This window comes from Anarhichas minor, unplaced genomic scaffold (assembly GCF_050575085.1).
Source record: "Anarhichas minor isolate MPS153535 unplaced genomic scaffold, ASM5057508v1 ptg000027l, whole genome shotgun sequence".
NCBI classification, from domain to species: Eukaryota; Metazoa; Chordata; class Actinopteri; order Perciformes; family Anarhichadidae; genus Anarhichas; species Anarhichas minor.
The window spans coordinates 6,639,920-6,652,696 of NW_027466473.1; the positions used below are offsets into that span (position 1 = coordinate 6,639,920).

At 43.6% G+C, this 12,777-nt stretch overlaps 1 protein-coding gene across 1 annotated transcript in view; it reads left to right on the forward strand.

Moving 5' to 3' along the window:
* The window catches only part of camkk1a (calcium/calmodulin-dependent protein kinase kinase 1, alpha a), a 50,339-nt gene that overhangs the window by 16,280 nt on the left and 21,282 nt on the right, over positions 1 to 12,777 (forward strand). Inside the window, exons 2-4 of the mRNA XM_076101277.1 lie at positions 5,765 to 6,228; positions 10,825 to 10,872; positions 12,693 to 12,746. Of these exons, the coding sequence (XP_075957392.1) occupies positions 5,818 to 6,228; positions 10,825 to 10,872; positions 12,693 to 12,746 (513 nt within the window). The 5' untranslated portion in view covers positions 5,765 to 5,817. The remainder of the gene's footprint in view (positions 1 to 5,764; positions 6,229 to 10,824; positions 10,873 to 12,692; positions 12,747 to 12,777) is intronic.

The window sequence follows — 12,777 nt, forward strand, 5'->3', positions numbered from 1 at the left end:
TGTGATGCGCGGGGTGGCATGTCAAGGCTTTACATAGTGTGGTAACTCTATACTACCTTGCAGTTTGTTTTCCAGGTCCGTTTATAGTAACAATGTACGGTCCTGCTTGGCTAAATAACGAAGCTAACGGAGGTTGCATTGAGTTACATTGTGCTGCATTCAAGGTCCAATTAGTAAAAATCATGATGTGTGCTAATGTGGCATCATTGGGTGAAAACTTCTATTTGTCCAATACTTTGGAAAATACCAGAACTAGTGACACTCCCATCAATCTAGCAAATGTTAGCATGCTAATACCCATGTAAGTATTTGCATTATTTAACACAAATAAGAGCTGTTACTGATGGAATGTCATAAGTTTAGCAGGTATTCGGTCATAAACCAAAGTATTGGTCAAATTAAAACCTGACGATGGCGCTAAATGAAAAGGGAATTTTCGTTTTGTTCAATTCTTGTTTAGTTTATTTTTGGCGAGAAACTTTGAATTGAATAAAGTTGATGGAGATGTTTCCACATCAATATAAAATAGATATTAGAGAGGGAATTATGACCTGTTTTTTTAACGCACCAGTATTGGATCTGTACTCGGTATCGGCTCTAGAAGGCGTGGAGGGATGGCGTATTATGATGTTTAAATTGGAGGACTTGTTATTTTCTAAATTGATTCCTCATTTGGTTTGTGAAACAACAGAAAACGGTGAAAAATGTCCATCATAGCTTTTACTATGCTGTAAGGCTAGAAAAAGCAGCAAATATTCCTTTTTGAGAGGCTTGAACCATCAAACCTCTCAAAAAGTAAATGTTTCGTGCTTTCTCTTGAAAATTTACCTAAATGGTTAACCGATTATCAAAATAGTTGATCACTAATCAGTTTTAAGTGAGAGATTGTAAGCAAATGTATCCTTCCTCATTTCTTGTTACACAAGCATCATATCTTAAAAAAAGGACACAAGAAACATACATTTTACATTTGTCCAAACAAACCCATCATTGCAGTGCTGATTGTCTTCCAATCACATCGTTGTAATCAGTGAACAATCAGAGTTGATTGCTTTTGATCCAGCTGAGCGAGGAGGTGCACCTCACCTGAACAATTCCGCTTCAAAGCTGATAATAAGTTGGGACGCAAGAGAAGACGGCCAAGAAGACATTCACTGCAGAGCACCCGGCGTATGACTTCCACACAACGCCGTGCCCTCGGCTCTCGACATCTCTCTATACTGCAGTTACGTGCATAAACACTGTTTTTCAGAACGCAAATCACTGCAGGTCTGCAAGGTCAGCCGCCTGTGTTGGCTACACCCGGAGGTTTTCAGTTCTATGTTGAATATACACTGGTGCTTTGCTTGTTCTTTGCACTTTGTCAAGGAGGCCAGAGGAGGTAAAGAAAAACATCAGGACCAAGATAAATGAACAACAACTTTTCTTCGGGTGCATTAGGTTCCAGGCTGCTCTGCTGTTTTTCGTCCCAGCAACTAAAGGATTTAGATTTTTGAGCCGTGGACGTCTGTTTGCTGTCTAGCACTCACAACAACATGATGACTGAGAGAAAATAAAAGCCAGGTTAAGGGTGAAAGTGGTTCACTAATGGAGCCAAATGGAATCATTTGTTCGCCCTCTGCAGCCCACTCTCTCCTCTTACTGTAATTGGCTCAGCTGCAGCTTCTCCATCCAAACCAGTTGAGCGATGGCAGCTATTGAAAGCACTTCATATTCAGATGTGGTTTTCAAGCTTCTCTCTGGTTCAATCAATCCATTTTCTTTCCCCTCTGTGTATACTGTGCGACATCTTTAATTAGGTAAACAAACTGAGGCGCCCATGTGAAGTATATAAATGATAAAAGTGGTGAACTTTGTTTGAAAAACATCTGAATTATCTGGCCGTGTTCCTTTGTGAAGGGCGTTTGATCGTGCAGATAAAACCGTCGAGCATTTTGATTTTATTCAACGACCCAGAAGTAATTTATTTAAACAGCTCTGGCAGTGGCAAAAATGAAGATACGAATATACCTCGTAATGCTGAATGGATGAGTATAGGAGCATTAGTGGGAGATGGCAGATGTGTGATTACTGGATAAGGATATCAGTGTGTGGATTTCCTGGTTGTGGATATCAAGGTTAAAATAAAATCAAAATTAATCCTCTTCCAGGATCTTTTGACACAATGTGCTGAAGCTTCAAATGTTGCTTGTTGCAGCTTTTATACAAAGACATTTAATAGTTTTACTATGCATGGTCCTTGGCTTAGTCTACCAATATGTCAAGTCACAGTTTGCAGTTATGTAACATGAAGAGGGCAAAAACAGATGTTCCGATACCAGTTTTTCCTTCTCCATACTGATTTATTGATTACCGGAACCTGCGTATCAGCAGACACTGAGTACTGATCCAATACCTGTACATTAAAAAAAAAAATAAAAGTTAAACAGGTCATAATTCTCTCTTTTTTATATTGTTGTTAAACACCTCCTTCAAACAGCTGTTTTTATTGAGGTTTCTTGCCAAAAACAACATTTCACAAGATCACATTTGACCACATTATGATAATAACGAAGTCATTTACTCTGGCAAAATGCAAACTTTTACTCAATGGCCCTTGAATGCATCAAAATGTAACTCACTGCTACCTCCGTGTGTTAGCTGTTAGCTCCTTTATTCAGCTCTACGGGACCGTGCTTGCCCACCAGCTGCTAACAGCTAACCTTAACTAGCTCTCCTCTCGCTGATTTCAACATAGATTTGTTTTTTGCGAAATGAGCTGATGCGTGATCACGTGATATCTGATTGGTGCATAGACTTGCGTACTCGCCAATACCAGATCCAGCATTCTAGGCTGTATTGGAGGCCTTCCAGATACTGGTATCGGTATCATAACAGCTCGAGGCAAAAGGGTTCGATTTTATCTCAAACATTGACAATGATGGATGAATGCAGTGGGAAAAAAAATTGGACCTAATTACAAAAATGAGGCATAATGACAACGTGTGGTTACCTGCTTCTGCAAACAAATACAAGTCTGAAATTGGTGACCAGACTGCTGCTCCTCCGACTCCTACCAGGATGTATTGCTCAGCGGGCTGAATGCTGCTGCAGTGGAGAGCAACCCGTTTCAAGAGACAGATAATCACCAGTTGTGATAAGAATTAGCAGAATATGACGGCTCCTTTTTCCATTTAGTTTCCATTGAGTCAGGAGTCGAATAATGAATTCCTCCTCGCTGCTGGCAGTTGAAAAGCTTTTTCCTGCACTCGCAATTTACATAGATTTAATGACAGCCATGTGTGTGTGCATGCATGCGGACAACCATTGAGTCCGTCACAAACCTGTTTTCAAAATATTACTTCAACTACTACTACTATTCACGTTCCCCTCAGGATGAGTTGTAAAAAAGTTGGTGATCCTTTTAACTTTTCATTCTAGTGAGTGGAGGGGTACTCAGCCGGTTACAATCTGCAACCACACCGCTAGATGCATCCAAATCCTACATACTGTCACTTTTAAGATATTTCAGTCTGGACTGTCCGATCGACAACATTAGGCTCGTATGAGATGAGCCCGGCCTGAATCGATCACCGGGCGATCGCTGCACGATTCATGACGGTTAGATTAGTGTCCAACTTGATCCTAGATTGCTCTGACGCCAGGCACACGTGGGCAACGTTGCCTTCACGAGATCGAGGCGCCAACAAACAACAAACGCCACGTTTTGTAGAAAATCTGTGGAAGTCTAGATCTCAAAACATGTTGTGTGGCTCGAACGAGCCTCATGCCATCCCTAGAGCTACGCGACCATGGCACAGACTGTGAGACGCTGCAGTTGGCATGGAGCCACGGCTGTGCAAACGGATGAACGAGTGTGACCCACCTGGACAAAGTGGAACACGGTGATATTTTTGTAGTTGAAGGGCTACCTTCCTGACACACTTCAGGAATAGCATAACATGGCCCATTTACTGACCACCTCTTGTCAAATGTCCACAGAACTGACTTTGTGCTTGGCAGAAGAAAACAACCTCTTGGTTCCGACTGTTGCGTGGATGGAGGCCTGTTTGAGCGCCCTGTGCTTGTCCTTGGATGGGCGGGCTTGAGCTCAATTTGCATATCTGTGTTCTTCCATCTGCAGAACAAAACCTGAACCCATCTGTGTCAATCCGCCGCTGACTTGATTTTCATTAGAGATGAAAGAGACGCGGCACAATAAATAAATCCCGCTTAAATGTCAGGGTGTGTGTGTGCACACAGTACAATCAGTTGTTTGCATGTGTGCATTTCTTTGTGTGCGTCAGTCCATCCGCAGGCATTTCATGGGCATGCAGGGAGCTGTGAGCACAGGCATGAGGCAGAATTAGCTCTGCAGCATTTGGGTTGGGTTTTTATCCGGGGGACATGTCTGCTGTAAGTACCTGGACCCACCAGACCACCCACAGAGACAGAGAGGACATTTCCTCTGTTTTCTGACTGCGTGATTAAACTCAAGTCTCACAGGTGCTCTCGCTGCAGGAAATGGCCAGCCAAACATAGAATAGATAGAATTCAAAGGTTTTCATTTTTATGGCATTCATTCTCTGTTGGTATTTGTTGATGTTCTACAAAGGGTTTGACCTGAGCCGAGCCACGCTGCAATGATAGCAAGCACATCCCATCCATACAGGGTTAGGTACGATGACCAAGAATATGATGAGCCAGTTAAGCCGAGTATTATTGGGCGACAACAATCAAATAAACTTTGACTTTTGAAACTGTAACACGGCCTTAAACACCACAGAAAGACATTTCAGCTAAACCATGTGATTAGGTGTAGCAATATTCATTATACCAACATATTATTATACCATTTTTTACCATCAGGAGGACATTTGTGGTTTTCAGTGAAATATCTCAACCATGAAATTTGGTTTGGACTAGGGATGCATCAATCCGACTTTTTCATTCCCAATACTGTTAGCGATACGTGAGCTTTGGGGAGCAGCCGATACCGAGTATCCATCCGATACCAAGCTGTGTGGAAGAGACTGGGAACATTCTTTTATGTGGAAGGCAACATCAGGCTTGACCTCAACATTGCTTTCCTAACTTTGTAAAACATATTGTAACAATTAAAGACGTAGATATGAAATTACTTAATTGTTATTTATTGAAATAATGGTATCCGATACCAGATTGGCCTATTGTCACAGATACCCGATCAAGCTAGTTGAGTCTGTATCGTACCAATATCAGATATCAGTATCTGTTGGTGCATCTCTAGTACAAACATGTACTTATGACATGTACTTATGACATGTACTTATGACATGTACTTATGACATGTACTTATGTTCCCACTAGGCTGAATTATAATAACTAAGCGTTCATTTAGTGCCGTCATCAGGTCCTAATGTGTGCAGTTGTTTTGGTTTATGACCAAATGTGCATTCCCATCAGCTTCAGCTTTGTGATTCGTGCTAATTAGTCAAAGTTAGCACGTAAATATTATACCTGCTAGACGTCACGTTAACGTCGTCATTGTGAGTATGCTAGCATGCTGACCTTAGCATTTAGCTTGAAGCCAGTATATCCTCACAGAGACAGGACCATCGCTGTATTCTTGTAATTATGTGAGAAAAAACAAACTGCGTGAATCCGGTCAAGTTTGACAAGAATTTTAAATCAAGATGACTGTTCGAAACGATTTCTCTTGATCGAAATGTGTAGATATTGTACAACAACTGCTCTTCCTGCAGCTGACTGAGCTCACAGCCTGTCTTTCTTTCTTTCTTTCCAGCTCTGGTGGAACGCTGAGCGTGGCGACTGGAGGCTGGCGCTCGGGTCACGTTGATGCTGGTGGGCGATCCCCGGTACTCTCCTGCGCCCCCACCCGCCATGGCAATGAGCAGTGACCCTGGCCGCGAGAGGCCGGACCCCGACTCTGACAAACAGACCGGCAGTCTCTCGGACATCATGGCTGCCATGACGATGGAAGACTCGGACGGCTCCGCCGCCAACGGCGTGAGGAACGGCGGGGCTCAGCAGGACGGGGCTCAGCAGGACGGGGCTCAGCAGGACGGGGCTCAGGCCAAGAGGACCCGTGCGTTGCGGCCTCACCTGACTGGGAGGAAGCTGTCGCTGCAGGAGAGAGGCACGTACTGGGCGTCGTCGGGCCCCGGAGGAGGATACATGCACGTGTCCCCTCGTGTGGCTCGCAGGCCCACCGTGGAGTCTAAACGCGTGTCCATATCAGACGCCCAGGTGAGGAAGTGATTTTAATTATTCATATTAAATGATAATAAATAACCATCAACAAGGCCTTAAGCTGCACACAAAATGATTCTGGTCACACTGTTCAAAGATGAGTCATCTAGGAGGGGAAGTGTAGACAAATCCAACCTTCTTTCACCTTACACACATACTCTCTAAGATGACCGTCAACCTGCAATCCACCAAGCTGAGAGAAAGCAGCTCTGTCGCGCTTACGAGAGCAGTTGTCGTAATTGGATACGAGCACCGCATAGCTCAAGATCTGTGCATTATCACCAGGAACAGAAGGCCAGCGGACAACATGACAGGGAGAGCGAAGCGTGAGCCGGTTCCCGCACACTAGTCTCCCATTAGCACCCATCATGCAAACATCCGGCCTCGTCATCCCAGCTCCTGTCACAGATGTGCAGCCCGTTTATTACTCCACGCTCTGCAATGCGAGAGCATTTTCTTCCGACGTTGGCTTTGCCGAGATCACCTTTGACCGTTTCATCAGACAGACATGAAATGCCTTCTGGCCAGCACCGCTAATGAAGTGAGGGGGGGGGGGGGGGGGAGCAGCTATTGATTTGTCCGGGTAATCGTTTGGAGCGTTTCTACTCGTTTTCCTGTGTACACATCTGTCTGTTTGTATAAATGATGAGACATTTGATACAACATTGGTGACAGGTAATACCTTTTTTTTAAATTGTATTTTAGATACTGTGGTTTTAGATTTAGTTTGTTTTCAGGCTTGTACACAGTCACCTCTTGTCGTCTCGCTGGCTGTTAGGCTGGGAACTCCACATGCCTGTTGCATTTGTTTACTGCACCTCCAGTAAAAGAAGGAGATGGAGTTCCCACCTGCTTTCCCAGGGTTTGAGGGAGGCAAGAGTGATGGACACACCGTATCAAAACTGTAGATGTGTTGGATGCAAACTCATTGGTTTCGAAACATCTCGGTAAAAGGCTGCAATTGAAAAACACTGGCATATTTAGAGAGATGTTGATTAATGTGCATTGTCTTTGTAAGTAAATAAATGAACTTTTGGCATACATTCTAACAATTACAGCTGCCGGACTCTTTTTGTCTGCTTACTGTAACAGAGGATTGTGTAAGTGATGAACATTGTGTCTTATTAGCTTTTTAGATTGTGGAATATTGTTTTGTGGTTAGGGTTTCTTATTCAGCACTCAGCAGTTAACGAGCACCTTGAAGGAATTTTGTTTTTACATTTTGGGAGATTTGCTTTCCTGTTGAGACTCAGATGCAAAGATTGATACCACTCTGTCTTAATGCTAAATATTATGGTGGAGCCGGGAGACATTTAGCTTCGCTTAGCGCAAAGACTGGAAACAGGGAAGAGGCTAGCTTTCTTCTGTCAAACGGTAAAAGAAAATCCACCTCCAAGCACCTCAAAAGAACCTTTATTAACACCGTAAAGTTGCCAGGCAACCAGTGGAGACTCCTGGAGGTCACTGTGTCCGGCCACAAAATCGTCCCACAACTTCCTGTTTTTACATTTAGGTTTTTGTATGGAACAAACGACCAATATATAACATGTTTTAGTGAGCTTCAGAGGGGGCGGCACATCGATGACAGAACCCGGCTAGCTTTTGTGCTAAGCTAAGCTAACCAGCTGCTTCATATTTAGTGTATAAACATCAGAGAGGTATTGATCCTCTAACTAAGAAGGTGAATAAGCATTTGTTTGTCTATGAATTATCACTTAAAACTGTACCTATGGAGACAGTTGTCATCAATAATGATGAGTGCCATTATTCAGACAGCATTGGGAAACGTGCATCTCGTTGTGCTTCCCCATGAAAACTAAGAGGACCCTGTCGCTGCGGGTGACAGCCAGATCTCCATTTTCCTCTGACTTTTTCCAATTCAGACTGAGCATTAAATATTCATGACAGCTGCCAGGATGTGGAACCCCTCTGAATTTAACAGACTGCTGCCGCAGACTCGCAGACCTGCCATTGTGTCCTCTCCTATCTGAAAATGGAGTTGCAGCTTCCTGCACTGAACCATGAACAGGAACTCATGTCGCTTGAGTTTCCCCACCTCTCACTGGATCTACAGTATGACACAGCAGAGAGAGAGAGAAGCATTTCTTGCATGCAAAAACATCCGTTATGGATGCCATTTTGAGTGCATTCTTTTACTTAATACAACAGCAGTTACCGCAATGGGGAAATATATCAGAATTGCCACACATGCATGTTTTCATGCTTGTGTGTGTTACTTTTATCTCCCCACCGTCAATATAGACATAAAAATGTCCTCCCTGACAATTTGGGAAGTCCCGTACTGAGCCACATGAGGAAACACTGTGTGTATATAGCTCATATAATGGTTTAATTAAAGCACCGAAGCTTCTTGCTCCCTTTGTTTTCTCTGTGCGTTGCATGGAACTCTTTGGGTTCTCACTCCTGACTTTCTCATGGCATTAGTTTTGGCCTGTCACTCTGTTTTGTACACATGCATGTAATGTGAATATCTTTTCTGTCCCCTCGTGAAGCGGGGTGCATTTTTAGAATATTTTTGCTTCTCCTTTTTGTGGGTTAAAGTGTTTTTAAAAAGCACACAAAAATACAGGGTTAATTGTGGGCCTTCCTACTTGGGTGCATAATGATTTGTGTCAAAACAGGATATCAAGTCACGTTTATTTATGTAGCCACGAGCCATTAATCATAGGGATCTACAGCACCCAGTTGTTGTTTTTTCAAATTGATTTTTGCAGCTCTTTTCCGATGACCCCCCCCCCCCCCCCCCCCCCCCCTCTGCTCGTATTTGTATTTACGGCCACTTTGTATTGCACCAAAATGGAAAAAGGAATAGAAATGGCCGTGATGATGTAGGAAACTAATTGACAGTGTGAGCGTTGAGTGTTAGAGCTCGCAATGATGAGTCTCTTTTGGAAGTTTCCTCTGAAAAGCTCACACGGTCTTGTACTTTGTATCCGTTAAGTCCGACTAATTGTGTATTAAAATAAGCAGCAGCCGAAGAAATTTCAGGATTAGTAACTTCGGCAGCCCCGCGGGCAAAGATGAGTGTCGCTGTCTGTTCGTCTTCACAGTGCATTAGCACAGTAAAGGATGTGCTTATAGAACTAAACACGTGCGTGTTCCTTTGATATTTCATCTTTAAGTAAATCGTCATCTTTCCTCCCAAGGACATTTTGCACCATTCTATCAAAATTCATGTTCAAATGACAAGTTGAGGAAACGACTTCACACTTAGAGGCTTTGAGTACTGTCAAACACAAGTTCCCGTTTTATTACGTACTTCCTGAGGCTCATTATTCGCCATTAGAATGAAATTCATGGCCATTGATTTTGGACGCCACCGTGGCAGTGATGCATTTGTTATGCACTGATATTGATCATAGCTGAGTGATGGATGGAGATGTGTGGGTGGAGAGTTTGGTACGGATCAGACACGGTGCAGGACAGAGTGTAATGTGAAGGGAATAGGGGAGATGAGATGCGGGTGTGTTGCATACTGAGGGAAAGACTGCAGGGCTGCACTGGTAGCTGACCGAGAGAGCCCCTCTAAAGATTTATCGTGGCCCAGTGAAGCGCCTGACTTTGAATCGTGTGCATGTGTGTATTTAAGGCTTTTCTGCACGGCCCTCCTTAGCCATGGGTCCTGACCGAGTATTAACTGCAGTGCAGCGCCTTCTGAGAATGTGCTGGCAAACTGTGAACCCAGTGGAAGGAAGCCCTCTCAGACGATCCCTCCTACTGCTCTTTTCTCTGGATTCTCCCCATTTGCCTTTTCCTTAATCCTTCGCTGCCCTATTTTCTTTATTCTCTTCGTCTCCTTTTCAACCAATCAAAGTGATCCTTTTCTAAAAGCCCCGCCTCCTATTCTATCTCTCTTCTCTTTGTGGTAATCCCTGCCCACAGTACTTGACACCGTCGTTGCCTACAGTGCATAACCCTCCGATGCTCAGTCCTTATATCTAAAGCAGAAATGCTCAGTACCGGGCTACATAACCGGCGTATTATGTAACCAACTACATAATGTCGTATTTCCAAGAATACCTTGCCTGGTGGCGAGTGAAGTCCGGCCCTGCGCCACACCAGTTTGTGTTGTTACATCTGTGTTCTCCGACCTCCTCCCTTGCTTTAAACACGTCCCAGTATCAAGCCTCAGGCACTGCTTCTGCTCACACACAGACCTCAGCACACCTCTGTGAAATGCTCCCCACCACCAAAGAACCCCCCCCCCCCCCCCCCGCCCGGTCCTGCTGTGGTGTGCTCTCCTCTGCCGTGCCCCTGGCTGACTCTGTGCTGTAGCAGTGGTTGCTATGGAACTGCAAATCACCCATTTAAGCAGCAGCACTCTAATGGATTTTTCAGACAGTAAACAGAAACTACAGACTGCGTCGTTGCCTACATCTCAGAAATAAATGACTCTCTCCACACGTATATACACACACACACACTGGGGACATTTGTTCCCGTACCAAAAAGGCGGCCATATTTCTCTTTGCTTCATGTGATGGAAGTGTTCTGTCATGTTTTTTTTTTTCGTTTGTTTTTTCAATGAATTAGTTCCTCGTGTCCACGCCTTTTCTCTCCCCTCCCTCACAGGACTGTATCCAGTTGAACCAGTATAAACTGAAGAGTGAGATTGGAAAGGTAGGTTTGTCGGTTTTCTGCTGTTTGTTTAACTTGGAGAGCTTTTAGGAAAACAGCAGCAGCTTTGAGGGGATTGACCCTCCGCTCAATTTGTCTGTTAAGTGAGAAAAATCACGTTCGCAGCATGTCCATACTAAAAGTTGTGAGTTCTCTTTATTATATTGCTTGATTCTTACATTTTACAAGTAAAATATAGTAATAACATTAATAATAATAAAATGTACAACATAGAAAAGAGGGCTTGTTTTTGGAACTGTTCAGGTGACTCTGGTGATACGATACATTTCATGATACAGGGTGCAACGATTCAATTTGGTGATATTGTACGATATGTACGTGCTTTGAGCTAAATGCTAACATCAGCATGCTAACATGCTGACAGTCACAATGACAACATGTTGATGTTAAATGTTCTATATACGGGACTCGGAGCATTAATATAGCAGCAGGTAACTGTTAGCTCTGCTAGCACTGTTGCCGTTGTTTGCACAGTTCGTGCTGTTGGCAGAGTTAGCTGTTAGCAGCCGGCTCCATGTTGAGGGGAGTTTAAACCTCATGGTGGTGCCTGATGAAAAGTCCGGGGATCACCAAAGTCATTCGGATTCATCCTCTGGGGACTATGAATGTCGGTACAAAATTGCAGAGCAATTCATCTAATAGAGATATACCTCGAGCATGGCTACCAAAGACCAAATGTCTCAGATTGACAAAAATGCTAGATTGGATATCGAAAGGAGAAGGAAATAAGAAACGCAAAATCCAGTGTGCGATAGAACTAATGTTGTATGCTGCAGCATTTCAAGCTTCACTGGAGACACCGAGCTGCAGCGTTACTAAATCTGTCAGCACACGTTGACGCTTGGAGGATAAACACTTTTTGTGGTTAACACATGGGGGAATTCACTGTGGCAGCAACCGAGATGAAAATTGAAGAAACTGGCAAATTGAAAAGGGCGAAGTGCTGTTTTTAGATTATCGAAGAGCAGTCAAAGGGCCTATTAACAGACATATTGATGGATAAAGCAGTAGATTTTAAAGAGAGGAAAAATGAGTATCGGATGGAGATTTATATGTTCAAGTTTGTTTTCAGAAATGAAACCGTGATATCAAACCCTCTCTACTCGAAAACCATGTCAGGGGTTAACACAGTGGATAACGACCTACAGGGGAAACACGAATGCTTTTGATTTGTGACATTTATAAAACCTTGTCACCTAAGTTTGTGTGCTTACTAAAGCTTACAAATGGCTTTTTGTCCGTCCACACAGCCACTTTCTTCTAATCCGTAGACACTTACCATCAGCCAGCTGGCAAATTTGGCTGTAAAAGACATCAAAAGGGATACAACTCGCTTTAATTCATTTCTGTGAGTGTTCTGTTTGGCTACTTGTTTGCACTTATCAAGAGAGGAAACCATGCTTTGAAAAAAACAAGGATTATGATGGCAAGCACAAACTGTGTGTGTGTGTGTGTGTGTGTGTGTGTGTGTGTGTGTGTGTGTGTGTGTGTGTGTGTGTGTGTGTGTGTGTGTGTGTGTGTGTGTGTGTGTGTGTGTGTGTGTGTGTGTGTGTGTGTGTGTGTGTGTGTGTGTGGAGAGAGAGCCATTCTGTGCTGCCAAAGAATAAAAAAATGTTGTTTTTGAATGGAAACTGCTGCCTTCAAGACATTCTGTCAGTCTGTTTCTCAAAGTGATGCCTTTGGTATCAGCTTTCTTCTTTTTAATCCGGAGCTGAACCACAAAACGTACTGACCAACTGAAGTGTTGCTGTGAACGAGTGTGTCCACATGAGACAATGAACCTGTCTGTCGTTGCATTGCAGGGCTCCTACGGTGTGGTCAAACTCGCCTACAATGAGGATGACGACAAACATTACGTAAGTCAACGCAATCGTCTCACATTTCAGC